Source organism: Canis lupus, chromosome 36 (assembly GCF_048164855.1).
Source record: "Canis lupus baileyi chromosome 36, mCanLup2.hap1, whole genome shotgun sequence".
NCBI classification, from domain to species: Eukaryota; Metazoa; Chordata; class Mammalia; order Carnivora; family Canidae; genus Canis; species Canis lupus.
The window spans coordinates 14,923,713-14,943,802 of NC_132873.1; the positions used below are offsets into that span (position 1 = coordinate 14,923,713).

Below are 20,090 nucleotides of genomic sequence, written 5' to 3' on the forward strand. Positions count from 1 at the left end.
AGGGCGCGATCCTGGAGACCCGGGATCGAATCCCACATCGGGCTCCCGGTGCATGGAGCCTGCTTCTCCCTCTGCCTGTGTCTCTGCCTCTCTCTCCTCTCTCTCTCTCTCTGTGACTATCATAAAAAAAAAAAAAAAAATAGAAAATGGGAAGAGAGGAAGGATGAGAGGCAGTAGCAGCAAAGATGCAGAGGAGGTAAGAGAGAAAGGAGACCCTGGAAGAGAGAAAAGGAGGAGAGAAGGAAGGCCAGACTAGGAAAAATAATATTGAAGGAAAAGAATGAAGTTGGGGGACTGCCCCTACCCAACTTCAGACTTACTATAAACTGTAATAATCCAGGCAGTGTAGTACTGGTGAGAGGACAGACAAACGGATCAGTGGGTAGCCCACAGATACATCCACATAAATATAGTCAACTGATCTTGGACAAAGTGGCAAAGGCAACACAATGGAGAAAAGATAGTCTTTTTAAAAAATGGTGCTGGAACAACCGGACGTCCACATGCAAAAACATGAATCTAGACACAGACCTTACACCCTTCACAAAATGAACTGGAAATGACTACAGACCCAAATTACAATGCAAAGCAATAAAACTCCTATACAGTAATATAGTGGAAAATGCAGATGACCTCGTGTTTGGCAATGACTTCTTTGATGTGATGCCAAAGGCAATATCCATGAAAGAAAGAATTGATAATGTGGACTTCATTACAATAAAAATTTTCTGCTCTGCAAAAAAACACTGTCAAGAGAAGGAAAAGACCAGACACAGACTTGGAGAAAATATCTGCAAAAGAGCTATCTGATAGAGGACTGTTACCCAAAATATACAAAGAACACTCAACAATAAGGGGTGCCTGGGTGTCTCAGGCAGTTAAGCATCTGGCTCTTGATTTCAGCTCAGGTCACGATCTCAGGATCCTGAATCTTTAAAAAAAAAAAAAAAAAAAAGGCAAAACTCAGCAATAAGAAAATAATCAGATTAAAAATGAGGCAAACCACAAGCACATGTAAAGATGCCCAGGGTCACTATTCATAAGGGAAATGCAAATCAAAACCATAATGAGATATCACCTCGCATTTGTTAGAGCAGCAACTATCAAAAAGACAAGAGATAACCAGTGTTGGAGAGGATGTGGAGAAAAGGGGACACTATTGCACTGTTGGTGGAAATAAAATTCAGTATAGCCACTATGGAAATCAGTATGAACAGTATGGAGGTTCCTCAAAATATCAAACATAGAGCTACTGTATGATCCAGTAATCTCACTTCTGGGTTTATATCTGAAGGAAGTGAAACCATCTAGAAAAGATACTTATATCCTCATGTTCATTGACTGCAGCATTATTTACAACGTCTAACACATGGAAACTACTTATGTTCTATTGACAGATGAATGATAAAGAAAATGTGGTGTGATATACCTCACATAATATATATCATATAAGATACATTATATGTATACAAATATATTTTGGAATATTAGCCATAAAGAAAAGGCAATCTTGCTATTGGCAACAACATGGTTGGACGCTGAGGGCCCTATACTAAGTGAAAGAAGCTAGACAAATACTGTATGGTCTTACTCCTACGTGGAACCTTTCTCTATTTTTTTTAGAGAGAGAGCATGAACACATAAACAAGAGAGGGGGGAAAGGTGGAGAGGGAGAGAGAATCTTAAACAGGCTCCACACCCACCATGGAGCATGACACGGGGCCGGGTCCCACGTCCCTGAGATCAGGACTTGAGCTGAAACCAAGAGCTGGATGCTTAACTGGCTGAGCCACCGAGATGCCCCTATGTGGGATCTATTTTTTAAAATAGACAAATTCATAGAAACAGGTTAGAATGGTGGTTGCCAGGGGCAGGGGGTAGGGGAATGAGGAGATGCTGGTTAGAGGGTACCAACTTACAGTTATAAGATGAGTAAGTTCTAGGAATCTAATATTCAGCATGGTGATTATAGTTAATAATACTGTAGCCTATACTTAATAGTTGTTAAGAGAGTGGATTTTAAATGTTCTCACTACACACGTGCACAAAGTAATAATTATGTGAGATGATGGATGTGTTAACTAACCTTATTATAATAATGGTTTTGCAGTATATACACGTATCAGATCATCACACTTTATACCTTAAACTTAAATATGTCAATTATATCTCAATAAAGCTGGAAAATAAAATAGGACCAAAAAGTAGGCCAAAGACTCCACAGGCACTTCATTAAAGAAGATCCACAGATGGCAAACAAGCATATGAAGATGTTCCACATCACATGTCACTAGGGAATTGCAAATTAAAACAACTAGTACACACCTACCAGAGTGGCTAAAATTCAAAACACAACATCGAATACTGACAAGGACATGGAGCAACGGAAACTCTCATTCATTACTAGTGGGAACACAAAATGGTACAGCCACTTTGGAAGAGAGTCTAGTAGTTTCTTATAAAACTCAACATACTTTCACCATAAAATTCAGTAATCACACTCTTTGGTATGGACCAGAGGAACTGCGTAAAAAGATTAGCGGTTGCCAGGGGTTATGGTAGAGGGAGGGAGATCCACAGGTGGAGCGCAGGGGATGTTTAGGGAAATGACACTTCTCTATATGACGCTATGATGGTGGATATTTGCCATTACAGATTTGTCCAAACTCATAAATAAAATGCTCAAGACCAAGGATGAGCCCCCCAAATAACCTATGGTCTCTGGGTGATAATGCTGTGTTCAAAGTAGGTTCATCAATTGTAACAAATGTGCCACTCTGGTGGGGGGGGTGCTGATAATGGGGGGGGGAGGCTAAGCCTGTGCTGGTGCAGGGAGTGTATGGGAAATCTCTGTCTCTTCTCAACAATTTTGCTCTGAACTTAAAACTGCACTAAAAAATAAATCCTATTACATACAATCTTAAAAATTAAAATAAACAAGCTGAGCAAAGACAAAAAGTTAGCCAAAGGCCTTCTTCACTGCTGATCCCTTCCAAGTCTCCTCTTCCGCTGGAAGGTTAAAGAAAAGTGGGGAGAGGCTCGCAGGCCCCCTGCAGGAGGGGGGAGGCCAGAGAGCGGCGGTTTAGGTTTGGCCTGAGGCTCCTGCAGCAGGTCGCACGGGAGGCACCGGGAAGGGCCCACGCTCGGTCGCCCGGCAGCAGTAGAGACGTCCCCGCGGCAGAGCCCAGGCGGGGCAGGTGGCGGGCGCCGCGGTCCTGCTCAGGCGCGGGGACGCGGAAAACCCCCGGGACGAGCGGCGGCAGGTGGGGCGGGGGGGGGGGGGGTGGCGCACAGCGGGAAGAAAGGGAGGACGGAGGCAGCTTGGGTCGGTGACTGTCGCGTCCGGCACCGAGGTCCCTGGGGCAGGTGCGCCCACCGCCGGCCCTGGGAGGAGGGGGACCAGGGAGGAGGGAGAGCGGAGCCCGGGGAGGAGGGGGACCGGGACCCGGGGAGGAGGGGGACCGGGGAGGAGGAGGGGGAGCGGGACCCGGGGAGGAGGGGACGCGGGACCCTGGGAGGAGGGGGACCGGGGAGGAGGAGGGGGAGCGGGACCCGGGGAGGAGGGGGAGAGCGGGGCCCGGGGAGGAGGGGGACCGGGGAGGAGGAGGGGGACCGGGACCCGGGGAGGAGGGGGAGAGCGGGGGCCCGGGGAGGAGGGGGACCGGGGAGGAGGAGGGGGAGCGGGGCCCGGGGAGGAGGGGACGCGGGACACTGGGAGGAGGGGGCCCGGGGAGGAGGGGGACCGGGGAGGAGGAGGGGGACCGGGACCCGGGGAGGAGGGGGAGAGCGGGGGCCCGGGGAGGAGGGGGACCGGGGAGGAGGAGGGGGAGCGGGGCCCGGGGAGGAGGGGACGCGGGACACTGGGAGGAGGGGGCCCGGGGAGGAGGAGGGGGAGCGGGACCCGGGGAGGAGGGGGAGAGCGGGGCCCGGGGAGGAGGGGGCCCGGGGAGGAGGAGGGGGAGCGGGGCCCGGGGAGGAGGGGGAGAGCGGGGCCCGGGGAGGAGGGGGACCGGGGTCCCGGGAGGAGGGGACGCGGGTCCGGGGAGGATGAGGAGGCGCGGGTCCGGGGAGGAGGGGCGCGGGGCCAGTCGCGCGCGGACTCCGAGTTCGCGCTCTGGACGACAGGGGCTTTGTCACTTCTCCTCTGTTGCCACCAAGCGGCGACGCCAGCGCCTCGGACGCGGAGGGCCGAGGACCCAGCACGGGGCAAGGCGAGGACGGAGGGGCGGCCGCGCACTCCTCGGAGCCCACTCGGTCCGCGGGCGACGGGCGACCCTCCGCGCTCGGGCCGGGCGGACGCTCCCCGTCGGCAAAGCCCGAGAGAAGCGCGCGGAGCCGCGGGGCCCCGGCCGGGGAGAGCCCGAGCCGCGCGCGCCCCCAGCCGGCCGAGGCCTCCCTGCCTCCCGCCCTCCCGCCCTCCCCGCCCCCCGCCCTCCCGCCCTCCCCGCCCTCGGAGACCGGCCCGGCCTCGGGGCTCGCACACCTCGGGCGGCGGAGGGAGGGAGGGAGGCGGGCCGGACCCCTCGGGCGCGCGCCCAGCTCACCTGCAGGCGGGGCCGGAAGCGTGTCTGCGGCCCGGAGGCGCTCGGGGCGGGCGGAGCGAGGCGCGCGGCGCGGGGCGGCTCCGGAGCGGTGAGTGGAGGCCGGGGGCCCAGCTCGGGCTCGGCCGCTGTGCCCGCAGGGCCTGGGGGGCGGCCTGGGCGCGGCCGGGGACCCCCCCCGTTCCCGGAGCTCTGGGGCCCGCGCGAGGGGGTCGCGGACGGGCGGGCTCGGGGCTCGGGGCTCGGGGCTCGCACTTCCAGCCGGGGCGACCCGGGGCTGCGCGCAAACCGTTAACACCCGGTCCAAGTGCAGGTTCGGGCTCGTGGCCGTCGCTGTGGGGGACTTAAGAGCCGGCGGGGGGCGACCCAAGCTGCGGCCCGCGGCTAGAGCTCCCGCGCGTGCCCGCGTCCCCGCCCTGGGCCGCCGCTCCGGGCCCCCTGCAGCCGCGGTGCGCCCGCGGGGTCGTGGGCCCAGAGCCGACTCCGTGGCCGGGCTGCGGAACCGGGCGCCCCTCCCAGAAGGGGAAGGGCCTCGCGAGGGACTTAGCAAGCCCCCCCCCACCTCTGTTGTCTTCTTTTGAACTTGTGAAAAATGGCCTTAAAAAGCATTTGGAGCTACTTAAGAGAGAATGCTTTTTTTATTTTCTCCCCCTGGCCAGAGCCTCAAGAGCTTTGAGGGTGCAGAGAGCTGAGTGCCTGCGAAATGGCCCTGGTGCCCTATGAGGACACCGCGGGAGTGGGGTTGCAGAAATTCCACAAGCCTCTTGCCACCTTCTCCTTTGCGAACCACACGATCCAGATCCGGCAGGACTGGAGGCAGCTGGGAGTCGCAGCAGTGGTTTGGGACGCGGTAAGTACAGCCACTGGGCCTCTGAAGACAACCACAATTCATTGTAAGAATGGTCTTTATTATAATTTTATTATTTTTATTTATTTTTATTTTTTTATGATTTTATTTATTTATTCATGAGAGACAGAGAGAGAGTGGCAGAGACACAGGCAGAGGGAGAAGTAGGCTCCACACAGGGACTCGATCCCGGGACTCCAGGATCACACCCTGGGCTGGAGGCAGCGCTAAACCACTGAACCATCCGGGCTGCCTTTTATTTTATTTATTTTATTATTTTTATTTTATTTTATTTTATTTATTTATTTTATTTTATTTATTTTTATTTTATATTTTATTTTATTTTATATTTTATTATTTTATTTTATTATTTTATTATTTTATTTTATTTTATTATTTTATTTTATTTTATTTTATTTTATTTTATTTTATTTTATTTTATGGTTTAATTTTTTTTATTTATTCATGAGAGGGGCAGAGACACAGGCAGAGGGAGAAGCGGGCTCCATGCAGGGAGCCCAACGTGGGACTCGATTCCAGGACTCCAGGATCAGGCCCTGGCCTGAAGGCGGTACTAAACCGCTGAGCCACCCGGGCTGCCCAATTATTATTATTTTTAATAACAGGTTTATTGAGATATAATTCATATACCAAACAGCAAGAAATTAAAGGTGCCAGATGGAGCAGGACGCTATGCTGTGTGGGCAGTGTCCGTGACTCCTGCGGTCCCCAGGAGGGACCTGGTGGGGCGAGGCTGCGGTGTCTGTGCCCCCTCTAGGGGGTCACCCACCAGCAGCTGCTGAGTTTCTGCACATCACTAAACTGGGCCTGGAACCATGCAGGGTGAGGGGGGCGTGTGATGTCCCCCGCTAGTGGGAAGCTGCCCGAAACCCTTGGGCTCCTAAAGCACTTGTTGACTTGGATCGTCCCGCTGTGTTTTGACTCAGGCTGTGGTTCTTTCCACGTACCTGGAGATGGGAGCTGTGGAGCTCAGGGGCTGCTCTGCGGTGGAGCTGGGTGCCGGCACCGGGCTGGTGGGCATAGTGGCTGCCCTGCTGGGTGAGTGCTGTACCCTGGCTCACTCCTTTGTGAGCAGAACTCATTGCGAGGTGTGTTTGCTTATTTCCTTGACACAGACCCCTGTCCGTTTTCCCCTTACTGGATTTTCTGTGTCATGTGCTTCTGAGTCAACCGCTATTGCCCCTAACTCCGGTAAGTCTGATTTCTGTGCTCTTGCTCTCATCCTTTTATACTTCTCATGAGGGATCGCTTTGCTCTCTTCAGCTTTTCTTTTTTTTTTTTTAAGTGTTGTTTTGTTCTTTAAGCAAACACATTTATTTATTTGGGCAATTATTATTTTATAAAAAAGATTTTATTTCTTTTTTTTTTTTTTTTTTTTAAAGATTTTATTTATTTATTCATGATAGTCAGAGAGAGAGAGAGAGGCAGAGACACAGGCAGAGGGAGAAGCAGGCTCCATGCACCGGGAGCCCGATGTGGGATTCGATCCCGGGTCTCCAGGATCGCGCCCTGGGCCAAAGGCAGGCGCCAAACCGCTGCGCCACCCAGGGATCCCAAAAGATTTTATTTCTTTATTAGAGAGAAAACACGAGTGGGGTAAGGGGCAGAGGGAGAAGCTGACTCCACACTGAACAGGGAGCCCCACACTGGGCTCCATTCCCAGGACTCCAGGATCGTGACCTGAGCCCAAGGCAGATGGCTTAATCCACGGAGCCACCCAAGTGCCCCTTATTTGGGCAAGTAGGATTGCAGTTCAGGAGACAGGTTGTCTGAATTGGGTTCCTGCCCCCTTCAGTGTTATGCCAATAGTATGATTTGAAGGCAACTTTCTTTTTTTTTTTTTTTTAATTTTTATTTATTTATGATAGTCACACACACAGAAAGAGAGGCAGAGACACAGGCAGAGGGAGAAGCAGGCTCCATGCACCGGGAGCCCAACGTGGGATTCGATCCCGGATTTCCAGAATCACGCCCTGGGCCAAAGGCAGGCGCTAAACCACTGCGCCACCCAGGGATCCCTGAAGGCAACTTTCAGCTCAAAGACAATTGTCACATTCATACACATAGTTTTTTGTAGTTTAGGGGCCTTTCCATACTCTGTTAACCTGTTAGGCGAGTAGAGCAGATTTTCCCATTCCTATAGTGTCCTTGCTGAGGAAACTTTGCTGGTTTTTCTCTTCTAAGAAGGGTCAGCCCTACTATAGTTTGTACTGATATATTTAAAAATTGTATTCACAGTATGCAGTTCTGATGATATCAAGGTTTGTCATTTTTTGTTTGCTATACAGACATTAACTTAGGCCTAGAGCACTTTTAAGCTTTGTTTTGTTTTTAAGATTTCATTTACTTATTTGAGAGAGAGTGTGAGCAGGGGAAAGAGGCGGAGGGAAAGGGAGACGGAGAAGCATACAATGTGAGCAGGGAGCCCAATGACCCTGAGATCGCAACCTGAGCCGAAGGCAGACGCTCAACCGACTGTGCCACTCAGGCGCCCTTAAGTTTTTTTATTTTATTATTCATTGTTGACTCCTTTCTACAGCTTTTGACTCCTGCAGTTCAAACCAGCTTGTAAGATGCAATATATAACATTCATCACTTCAGTATTGTCACCCAGGGCTCTTGTTAAAATGTGGTTTCAGCTTCTGTAGGTCTGGGGTCGGGCCCCATTTCTAACAAGCTCCCAGGAGATGATGATGCCGACTCTGTTGGTACTCAGACCCCACTTTGGTGGTGAGGAGATAGAATTCCATTATATTACAGGTACTCGAGGACCCACGGAAGCCCCTCCCTCCCCATTGTGTCCTCTTTCTGGTAACTTCTTTCTTTTTTCAGAATTCCTTCCTCTGTTTAGATCCTTGCTTTCCCAAATGTGATGGGGAGCATGGGCAGGGTGGTGGTTAGCAGTATATGTAAATGGGCCTGGGTTTCTGCCTAACATCGCAGCACTTGCAGGCAGCAATGAGGCCCTTTCTCATACACTACCTTTGTTATAATATCCCCATGAGTGTCAGCTATTATTTTTAACTTTTCTTTTTTTTTTTTTTTTTAAAGATTTTATTTATTTATTCATAAGAGACAGAGAAAGAGAGAGAGGCAGAGACACAGGCAGAGGGAGAAGCAGGCTCCACGCAGGGAGCCCGTTGAGGGAATCAATCCCGAGACCCCAGGATCACACCCTGAGCCGAAGGCAGGTGCTAAACTGCTAAGCCACCGAGGGATCCCCCTATTTTTAACTTTTCATTTTACCAATGAAACTGGGGTTCTGGGAGGTTAAGCCCCTTTTGTGAAGTCCTGGTCAGTGGAGACCTGAGAGTCAAATCAGGTTTGTAAGACGCTTTGACCCTTTATTATCTTTCCTTGACGCTACCTTTGCTGATGTGAGAGGAGTTAACTGGAGGGGAAATGAAGTTTCTTCTGCTTCCCTGGGAGAACCGAGGCTTCACAGCACCATCGGCTGGTATAGAGACATGTTAGTTGGCAAAGTGCATAGGAGTTAGACTTGGTTTTGACCCCTCTTTTATCTCTTACTAGCTGTGTGACCTGGGGCAAGTTGCTTAATCTCTCAACTTGTTTCCCTATAAAATGGGGATAATTGGGCAGCCCCTGTGGCACAGAGGTTTAGCGCAGCCTGCAGCCTGGGGTGTGATCCTGGAGGCCCCAGGATCGAGTCCCACGTCGGGCTCCCTGCATGGAGCCTGCTTCTCCCTCTGCCTGTGTCTCTGTCTCTGTGTGTGTGTGTGTGTGTGTGTGTCTCACGAATAAATAAATAAAAATCTTAAAAAAAATTGGGGATAGGGATCCCTGGGTGGCGCAGTGGTTTAGCGCCTGCCTTTGGCCCAGGGCACGATCCTGGAGACCCGGGATCGAATCCCACGTCAGGCTCCCGGTGCATGGAGCCTGCTTCTCCCTCTGCCTGTGTCTCTGCCTCTCTCTCTCTCTCTCTCTCTCTCTCTCTCTCTGACTATCATAAATAAATAAAAATTAAAAAAATTAAAAAAAAAATTGGGGATAATTATCAATTCATGCCACAGTGAGGATCCAATGAGATTAGGCATAGAAAGTGGTTAGCCCATTGACTGGCACAAAGCAAATGCTTAAATAAAAGTGATTGCCCCTCTGAGTATTTCTGTTTGTGATCTAGGAATCTGGGTCTGTGAGGTTGGGACAATGGGATGAGCTTTTTCAAAGACTAGCGCAGAGTGGGGGACTAGTTAGTTGTTGCCACACAAGATGGATGGCTCCGGGAGTGGGGTGGAACAGAACAGCAGACGACGTTCTCGTGACCTGGGGACGCGTGTTTCCTGGCCCGGCTTCACTGCCACCTCCTTGAATCCTTTCCTGCCCCAAAGCAGAACTCAGCGTTATTTTTCCTGCCCACAGTGCCAGGTCTGCTCCCAATTCTGTTGAGACACATTTTGTAATAGGCAGTTGTTTCTTGTGTCTGTCTCCCCTGGCAGGCTGAATCATGAGTTATGGGCCGGGTCTCACTCTACGTGTCCTCGGTCCCTACTGCCACGCAATAGATACTCAAATAGTTCTGGAATAAGAGCTGGACAAGCTAGAAGATCATGAAAAGTAATGTTTCTTTTACAAAAGTGATGTAACTCCATTTCAGAAATAGCCCTAGGGGTGCCTGGGTGGCTCAGTCGGTTAAGCATCCGCCTTTGGCTTGGGTCGTGACCTCAGGGTCCCAGGATCCAGCCTCTGCTTGTGCGTGCTCTCTCTCTCAAATAAATAAGTTAAATCTTAAAAAAAAAAAAAAATAGCCTTAGAAGCATAATAAAGAGGGAGATGACAGGCCCATCAAACATTCTAATTATTCATGATTCTGCAACATAAGTACTATTGCTATTTTGGTGTGTTTCCTTCCATTCTTTTTCCTCCACCTGTATTTTTTTTAAAGATTGTATTTATTTGAGATAGAGTACACACAGCAAGGGGGGAGGGACAGAGGGAGAGGGAGAAGTAGGCTCCCCACCGAGCAGAGAGGCCCATGTGGGGCTCAGTCCCAGGATCCCAGGATCATGACCTGAGCTGAAGGCAGATGCTTAACCGACTGAGCTACCCAGGAACCCCACCTCCACCTGTATTTTTAATCATAGTTGTGATCATGGTTATAGAGGCGTGTGTATATGTACGTGTACTCATATGTATATGTATGTACATACATGCAAGTTACGTGTGTACCTCTGTGCTGCTATGTGATTTGCATCCCTGTTATTTGTTGTGTTTGCAAAGTATTAGGCATTAGTTTTGAGGTTGAAATCTGAGGGTAAAGGAAAAGTTAGTCTCTTTAGGAAGAAGGCAGTGAGAACTAGAATAGGTAGTGATCTTGAAATGTCAGAGGTTGATCGTTCTCTTTTTACAGCATTTTCACTTTTTGTAACCTGAGTCATTTATTCCCGAATTCAGGGAACACCCACCATATATCTGGTCTGGTTTTAGGTGCTGTGCATACCTGCCTCCTCAGGAAGCTTCCATTTTAATTCTGAGGGGGGAGGGAGGAAAAGATGGGAAAAAAAAAAAAACCAGGGAGTTCTCTATAGAACTTTAATAATGGGTGATGAGATTTTCCTGTTAAAAGAAAATAACACCTGTTTATTACTGGGCAGTTCCCACTTCCTGGGTCTTTAGTCTGTCCTCACTGTTCCTCTGTGTGGTTGGTAGGTCCACTTGGAGCTGTCTTCAATGGTGAAATGAAGGCTTAATAGAGGTTAGGTAACTTGCCTGAGGTCACAAAGCTCATGGATGTGGAGTTAGAGTTGGAATCCAGTCTGACTCTCAAGCTCTGGTTCTTAGTTTGAAAATCTCTTCATACTGTGTGGAAATTATTCTTAGAAAAAAGTATCTCATTTTAAAGATAGGGTTCTAGAAGTTGGGGTGGGGTCAGGGAATCTGGATTTTAAAAGCTTCCGAGGTCATTTGATGCCAACCAAGTCTGGGGAACAGCCTTAAACTATAACGCTCGGATCAGGAAAGAGCCGTCTTAGTTTTCTGTACTTTGTCTGTACCAAGCTTTTCACTTGTATGTTTAACTGAAGGCTGAGTGTCTCTACCTGCCGATTTCTCAGCACCTCAAACAGTACATGTGTTTACACTTGAACTCTTCTTACCTCTGCAAACTCATCCTTCTTTTTTGTGAGTGAGTGTGGCCATCCGAGTCCTCACTCAAGCCAGCTGCTTGACCTGCCCCCCAGCCCCAGCTCCCTCCCTGAGCCCTGTTGACCTTCTCCTAAGGATTTCTTTTTTTTTTTTTTTTTTTTATTATTTTTTTTCCTAAGGATTTCTTATTGCAGTTCTCCCTTTGCATACCCCTCCCCACCAGCTCTCAGCATCTGTCTCTTCCCTCATCATGGATGCAAGTACGTGCATCCCACCGCCTGACCTCTCTGCCTCTGCTTTGTGTTCTCAGACCTAGTCTGGGTAGACCCCGTTGGCCAGAGCGGGCCGTCCTCCGTGCAGAAGTGCTGGGGTGGCCTGGACTTAAACACCCCGTGCCTGGGGGGGGGGGTGGCCTGGCTGGCTCAGCGGGTGGAGCATGTGACTCTTGATCTCAGGGTCATTTGTTCAAGCCCTACAGTGGGTATGGAGTCTACTTTAAAAAAAAGAAAAAACCCTGTGCCTCGCCACGGCCTAAGACTCTTAAGACTCTGAGGCTCTGACCCCCTCTTGCCTGGCTCTTCAGGCTCCTGTGTCAGAGCGGCCGCAGTTTGCGGTTCCAGGGACTCACCCGCGACTTCTGGCCTGTCCCTTCTGCCCCGATGGCCCTTCCTCACCCCCTTCCCCTGCTTGATGCCACATCTTCCCAGTGTAAGCTCAGATTTCCCTTCCTTCTGAATTCTTTCTCTGACTTCTGCCCCTCTCAAAGAGTGTCCTTTGGGTCCACGTCATTTCCTGGCAACCCAGGTCTCCATAGCTTACTCCGCACGTTCTCGTTGCATCACAGTTGTGTTTGTGTTTCTGTGTCTCTGTCCCTCGTGAGACCTCATGAGACCGAGCTCCTGGCAGCCAGGGATGGTTTGCTCATCTCTGCGTCTCCGGTATGTAGCCTGCGCTCACACGTTCGAATGATGTCAGGTGTTGCTCACAGAAGTACAAACGAAAGTGATGGTAGGTGTTACGTGTCTTTTCCTGTGACCCATTGAGTGGCGGCGGGACATGTCGTGTGGGGTCAGCTCCCATGAGTCTGTCACCAACTACGTGTTGCAGCGCGGGCCTCCCGGGGGGTCGTTTCCTGGGCCCTGGGCTTTCTGCCGCCCTCGCTTCTCCCCATGAGGCTGTGCGCCCGGCGGAGGCTGGGGCTCCAGGCCCGAGCTGCCCGGTGCCCCCAGTGCGGCTGCTGCTCCGTCTTGCCTCACGTCGTCCATCGTCACGTGAGGGGCAGTCGATGCCATTGAGCGGCCACTCTGCTTCCTCTCCTCTCTGCTAACCTGCTCCCAGCTGGTGACACTTCTTGTTTCTCTGAGGAGATTGACGCAGCCGGAAGAGGACTTCTGTAACCTCCCATCTCCCTGGGGCTGGGTCTGCGGGCTCTGTCACGCACGTTGGCGTCTGCCCTGCACAGGCCAACCCCCTGTCACCTCCTCAGTGACACTGCGGTCCACCTTCCCTCTCCTGTGTTGTCTCTCTTCTTCCCTCTTCCTACCTGACCATTCCCAACAGCATACAGACTTGTTCTTTCCCATCTAAAGAAAAAAAAAATCAAAAAAGTTTTAAGTGGCTGAAAATGTGTAATGGAAATGTATTTTCTGTAGCAGGAAATGTTTGAGATGACCCCGCAATATCTTGTCATACCAGATAGCAAGGAAGAAGCTAACAAGGACGACATGGTGTTGTGTCCACTGGCAAAAGATAGGACAACCTGAACATCAATACTGACCATGGCACTGGACTTAAATATATCAAATATGTTTAATCCATGAGTTCATGATACAACAGCAGAATGAACTCAATTAGTCATCTTTTGAGGATGCTTAGAAACCAGATCTTTGGAATCTGGTATATGAAAGGGGAGGGAAGAGCAGAGTTGACCCTGCCTTTCCTATTCAGTTTCTATTCAAAATGAGTAACCAAATAGTAATTGAAAGAAACTTCCTTTTGTAGAAATTTCTCAACAAACAACCACAGGAGGAATCTAGTGAATTAAAGATCTGGGCTTTGGGTATTTGTGCCTGCTTACATCACAACAACAGAGCCTACCGGGCACCACATGCCTCTTGATGAAGAACACACCACCACCTCTGAAATAGTCTTGCTCAAAAAATTAAACTCAGATTTACAGGAGACACAGAGAAGAACATGCTAGACCACACAAATGGTATGATCCACAAGATCCAGATGGTAGGAAGCTACGGACAAATGATCTATTTCTTCTCCCAACTAAACTGCAAGAGGAAGAAAGATTCAAAGGAAACTGATAGATTCAAAGAGATTTAAGCCCTCCTCCGTGCCCCTTCCCCTAAACAAACACCTAAAGGGAAACCACTGGGGGAGCTGCCCAGTTGAGGGATGACCTCTTGAGTGTTTGGTGAGGGAGTTCTGCTCAGGAGAGTCGGGAGAGGCTGCATCTGGGCTGGTGTGTTTGGGAGCTGGTTTGGGATGGCGGCCTGGGGTGCTTACAGCAAGGGGCAGACCACCTGCCTCCTTTAGCAGCGTCACTGAGTGGCCTCTTCACACCACTCTTTGCTTCTGGCCTTGACCTACCCTTAGAAATTCTGTTAAAGCCTCAACTCATCCGTACTTCTGCTCAGCACTCTCCACTGGCTTCCCATCTCAGAAAAAGCCAAAGCCTTTCTGAAACGTGACCTATGTGTCACTGCCATCTCCCTTATTTCTGGACATTTCACATCTCTCTTTCCTGCTTTATTTCTTCCCTAGTGCCTATCTTCAAATAACATACTAGAATATTCTTTTTTTTTTTTTTGTTAAGATCTTATTTATTTGAGATAGAGAGGGCACGCATAAGCAGGGGCAAAGGGGTAGAGAGAGAGAGAAGCAGGCTCCCCGCAGAGCAGGGAGCCAGATAAAGGGCTCAATCCCAGGACCCTGAGGTCATGACCTGAGCTGGAGGCAGATGCTTAATGGACTGAGCCACCAGGCACCCCCATGCTGGATATTCTAATATTAAAAACACATCTTATTGCCTGTCTCTCCTCACTTGAATGTAAGCTCTATGAAGGTAGGGGTTTTTGTCCCATGGCTGATGGTAGCTACTAGGATATTTGTACAATTGACAGATGTTACAGGATAGTGGCTAGCTCACGTGAGGATCCTGCCAAAAGTCCTGGAACCCCTAACACCATAGAGGTAGCCTCAGAAACCCCCGAGACAAACATTGAAAAGGTCTACACATAAGAAGTATTAAAACGAACACTGAGGGGATGTGCAAAAGACTAGATCACTCCAGTATTGCCTGCAAATGTATAGACTGTTAAGAAAGCCAGAGATAGGGGCCCCCGGGGAGCTCAGTGGTTGAGTGTCTGCCTTTGGCTCAGGTGGTGATCCCTGGGTCCTGGGATCAAGTCCCGCATTGAGTTCCCTGCAGAGGGAGCCTGCTTCACCCTCTGCCTATGTCTCTGCCTCTGTGTCTCTCATGAATAAGTAAATAAAATCTTAAAAAAAAAGTCAGAAATAAAGTTCTGAGTCAAACCAGGAAAAGGCAGTCTGTGATTTTTTATTATCAGGGGAGATGAGAAGTATCTCTGAATTCTCATCATGTAGCATGCTGTCTAGCACTGAAAGGTCAAAGTGGTAGGAGTACATCTAAAGTCTACAGCTTGAACGTTTTCTTCAGTATCACACTTAGGACTGTAAATGCCAGATTGAATTACATGTTGTCCTAACCTTACAGGTTAAGATACGCAACATCAGTGGGAGCTGCCACTGAAACAGTGCTTGCTGTATCTGGTCTGGAATCCCGTGGGGGATTACCCATGGCGATTACAAACTAAAGAAGGGTACAGAAGAGAGATCATGTTATGAAAGAATGAATCACGGTGTTAAACTTCAGAATTTATGAGGCGCAAACTAAATAGGATTACACATACTGGTACTGCAATGCAGATGAGGTATTTCCGGGCTGACCTTGCGTGGTTGCTTCACCTTAAGGATAACTCGGTTCAGTCTTCTCTCGCCATATTGGTCCATGGTAAACAACTCACAGGAAACATTAACAGAATATTGCATTAACTGTATGCACTGCATGCAGACACCTAGCATTTAGAAAACGTGATCTTATATTTTAACCTCCAGTACTTTGATACAATCTAGGAATTTCTAAGTTTACCACTTTTCAAAAATTATATATACATGTATATGTGTATATACACATCTTTTAAGTGTATATGTACTATTTATGTTACATACATATTTTCATATATATATAATTTTGCATGTATATGTATGTACATGTATATATGTATGTATATATAGAAACATAAATACAAAGAACACATAATGCTGCTTCCTAACACCAGAAGGAGATGTGGGCTGGGGTTTTGTCGTAGCCAATTAATCTCTTCTTTGATTCATTTTAAGACTTAGACTCCAGAAAGTAGCCTTTCCCTGTTTTTGGTATCTTGTCATCTTCATAATCACTTGCTCCTAGACTTTTCTTCTGTGGATTCTATTTTACCCTGAGGTCTGCTGACTTGAAGATCACAACCTCATGAATGAAGTATAGTGGTAGACGCCAGAGTGGGCCAACTCTGTCTGCAAAATTCAGAAGCTTCGGCTTGTCATTTGGAGACTGTTTTCCAGGCACAACTTAGCAAACAGGTGTGGCAGAGAGGCAAATCAAAGGTTCACTTTTGCCAGTAGGCTGTGCAGAAGGAGCACGGGTCATTGCTCTGCAGTTTTGCAGCCATCTGTGAAGGGCATGACCTTCTGGATATTGGTGGGATATTAGAGACCCTCACCCTGCTGTTAAACTTGACCCCCCTTACCTGTTAGTTGTATTGTTGTGCACATGACTCTTTCTCTGTCCCACATTCTAGGTGCTCATGTGACTATCACGGATCGAAAAGTAGCATTAGAATTTCTTAAATCAAACGTTCAAGCCAATTTACCTCCCCATATCCAACCCAAAGCTGTTGTTAAGGAGCTGACTTGGGGACAAAATTTGGGGAGTTATTCACCTGGAGAATTTGACTTGATACTTGGAGCTGATATCATATATTTAGAAGAAACATTCGCAGATCTTCTTCAAACTTTGGAACATCTCAGTAGCAACCGCTCCGTGATTCTTTTAGCTTGCCGAATTCGCTATGAACGGGACAACAGCTTCTTAGCGATGCTGGAGAGGCAATTTACTGTGAGTAAGGTTCACTATGATCCTGAAAAGGATGTACATATTTACAAAGCACAGAAGAGAAACCAGAGGGAGGACTTATAGTTGACTCTAACTTATAAGAATTATAAGTTATTGAGTATGTCAGTTAAGGCCTCAGACTGGGAATTGAGACGGGGAATTGAATCATATTTAATGAAATGGTGTATTGAACAAAAAGTCTAACCAAAGGTGTTCTCAAGGGGCAAAGCACACGTGCAGTTTTAAAACGAGGCAGCACTTTCTCCATTGCTGTGACTTTTTAGTTGTATTTTACTCTGAAAAATTCAACTAACATTAAAAGAATGTATATCTGTCCCATACTGCTCCCCCTTGATACAGTTTTCCCTGATGACATAATAAAGGGCTGGTATAAGGGTGTCTTCAAAGCAGTGAGCTTGTTTTGGTGAGGCCAACCCACGCTGATATTTTACATATGTTCTTGGAGGTTTCATCTCCTGCTTTTCGGCTTAATTTCCAACTTAGGTATATAAACAAAGGATTAAGTAAAAAATATTTTTTTACTTTCTGAAAACCCCTGAAATCTTGGCCCTCCATGTGCTATGCACAGGCTGTCTTCTCCAAAAGCTGCAGGTTTTTCCTTACCACTCCCCCTTCTCAAATGTTGTTTTTATATTTCTTGCCTAGGTTTTCCCCTCCTCCTGTAATGCTTAGGGTAACAATGAAGGCGGTTTTAAATCACACCCCTTCAAGGGAGGTTAGCTCCCTGAGGAGAAGCTCCTCCTATACTGTACTTGTAAGTGCTTATTCCACGTCTGGATTCCCCAGAGGATGGGGAGCTTCTTGAAGGCCAGGACTGCTCATGCCTCTTCCCCAGCTGCCTCTCAGTAGCCAGTGTCTCATAGCCAAATACTGGTTGAATGAAAAAGATACATTCCATTTAGAGGGTACTGGTCTTGAGTTAAATAATTGCTACGTTATTTTATGATTGTCTTAGACTTTATGAATGAAGTCATACATCACATACACATTTCATTTTTTAACAATGTACAAGCTTAACAGCTTACATACAATTAGATGACAAGACTATTATAATCTCAGTATGGTATTTGGTACTAGAGATAGATTTCCCTTGCGAAACATTAGGAACAAGACTTCCTCCTTCCTCTTAACCTTTCAGTGACTCTCTTGGATGTGAAAATACCCAATACATTATTTTCTACATATATTTTAGAGATTTTACTTTAATAAAGATGAATTATGCATTAAAAGTTCTGAGCATTCTATGATGTACTGGTTCAACATAATTCTGATAAATGCACATGAAATAGAAATATGCATAGCATATTAGCAAATCCATAAAATGCCAGTAGTGTGCCACAGATAAACATGGAAGGCAAGTGAAAGAGGAATTGAATTTAAATAATATAAAACCGAAACAAAAACCAACAAGGCGGATCCCTAACGAAAGGCCAGTCCCATTCAGGTATGTTGTTAGAAGTGAGTATTTTCATTGGAGTTCAGCTCCTTTAGTATCCCTGACTTAGGAGAACAGATACTGAGATGATTGTGGATGTGGATGGAAACTACATGGGATGGAGTAGGTGTGGAAAGCTTCAAGATGTCTGGATGGTTTACCAAGTGAAGTAAGCAATTGGTGGTTTTATTTTATTTTATTTTATTTTATTTTATTTTATTTTATTTTATTTTATTTTTTGCAATTGGTGGTTTTAAATGTTCATAAACATTAGAGAAAAGGTTGAAGGTAATTTTCTTTTGTCTTAATGGAACAAAATAAAGGGCAAGAAATATTCAACAGGAAGAGTTTGGTTGTTTAAGTGAAAAATCAAATGATTTTTTTTTTTTTTTCCTTTGGGTTTCAGATGTTGTCATGGGCTTAGTTCCCTGGGGAAGAATCCTCAGAGATGGAGTTTAGGGTGCAGAAAGTTTAAATGGGAATGCTTTCAAGATGGACATCTCTGAGGGAATGAAAGTAGCAAGACTGGGGAAGGAGGAGAAATTGGGCTGGGGTGCAGTCAGAAAAGCCCTCAGAGAAGTGAGAGCTGTGATGGCCCTGCAGTTGGGCCATAGTCAGGCAAAGGGGCAGGACTTTATATCCCTGTGGAGGAGATTAGTCCTGTGATCTGAGGAGCAGGACCATAGGATGAAAATACCTGGAGAGGATCTCGGCTGAGAGCCATCAGCCAGCATTCCCAGAAGCTGGGAAGTGACTGCTTCATGAGTATGTGGGAGTGAGGGATGGGGAGAGGATATGTCTGGATAGGATGCCACCATGTACACTGTAAATGTCAATAAAGTTGTGACATCTTTCTCTTATATTAAGGGATTAATTGGTCCCATGAATATGCATTCTATGTGTGCTTGTTTTATCCTCAAGGATAGAAACCTAGTCTAAACCTACTGTACACTTAGCCTTGATTCTCACATTGCTCAGTTTCTTAGAATTTAGTTACCCCGGGGTATCAATGACTTTTTCCACGACTACAAATACTGGCGCCCAGATGTGTTAAAATATATGTATGTATGATACTGGGTTCTCAGAACTACCACTGTCTCACCACTGTAAGGTATGCTGTCGTCTTCTAAGTGGATTACTTCTTAAGGGTATCTTGCTTTTTTAATTTTAGCTCATGATAGAGCCATCTGAAGCCCTGGTACTATCGTTGGTTAGTTTCTAGTGGAACATTTATTCTTTCATACAAAAGGATCAGAATTCTAATCAAAGTACTTTACCTAAATTAACTGAACACTAAATGAAAAACCCAGGGCAGAATAACAACATTGCCTGGGATGTTTTATCTTCCCAATTTATGCTCCTAGAAGACAAGATCTATACCTCTTTCAAGTGTTAGCGTGGTGCCCTCTTCATAAAGGGCAAGTGTTTTCAAAAGAGTAAATAGGGCAGCTTGGGTGGCTCAGCGGTTTAGCACCACCTTCAGCCCAGGGCGTGATCCTGGAGACCCAGGATCAAGTCCCACATCAGGCTCCCTGCAAGGAGCCTGCTTCTCCCTCTGCCTATGTCTCTGCCTCTCTGTCTCTGTCTCTCATGAATAAATAAATAAAATCTTTAAAAGAAAAAAAGTAAATGTTTACTCATGAAAAATACAGATTAAAAAAAAAGCAACAACATATTCCTTTACCGATTCCTTACTGCCTAATTTCTGTACTTTATTTTCCCTTGCCCAGGGTAGGAATAGATAATCAGGGAGGTAAAAAAATAAAGCATACTTTCAACAAGATTATCATGAACTTCATAAAAGATTCACCTCTAATATCAAATCCATTTACTCTCTATGCTTTTAGTTTATGGTGGTTAAAAGAAGCATTTATCAATTTTTAAATCAAAACAAAAATAAAATTTTAAAGTAATTTA

General features: G+C 47.2%; 1 protein-coding gene across 13 annotated transcripts in view; it reads left to right on the forward strand.

Moving 5' to 3' along the window:
- The first annotated feature begins 3,076 nt into the window (after positions 1 to 3,076).
- Positions 3,077 to 20,090, forward strand: part of METTL21A (methyltransferase 21A, HSPA lysine) — a 68,972-nt gene continuing 51,958 nt past the window's right edge. For 4 of the 13 annotated variants that reach the window (XR_012025126.1, XR_012025124.1, XM_072813462.1 and 1 more), the window contains exons 1-3: positions 4,481 to 4,632; positions 5,201 to 5,391; positions 6,336 to 6,447. Coding sequence is in view for 9 of the 13 variants with exons in the window: in XM_072813462.1 (XP_072669563.1) it covers positions 5,245 to 5,391; positions 6,336 to 6,447 (259 nt within the window). In the remaining 4 variants the exon portion in view is untranslated. Of the gene's footprint in view, positions 3,367 to 4,479; positions 4,633 to 4,710; positions 4,855 to 5,200; positions 5,392 to 6,335; positions 6,498 to 13,163; positions 15,067 to 16,015; positions 16,186 to 16,403; positions 17,968 to 20,090 lie in introns of those variants that run through there. The other 9 variants (XR_012025123.1, XM_072813457.1, XM_072813456.1 and 6 more) reach the window with 9 other exon arrangements.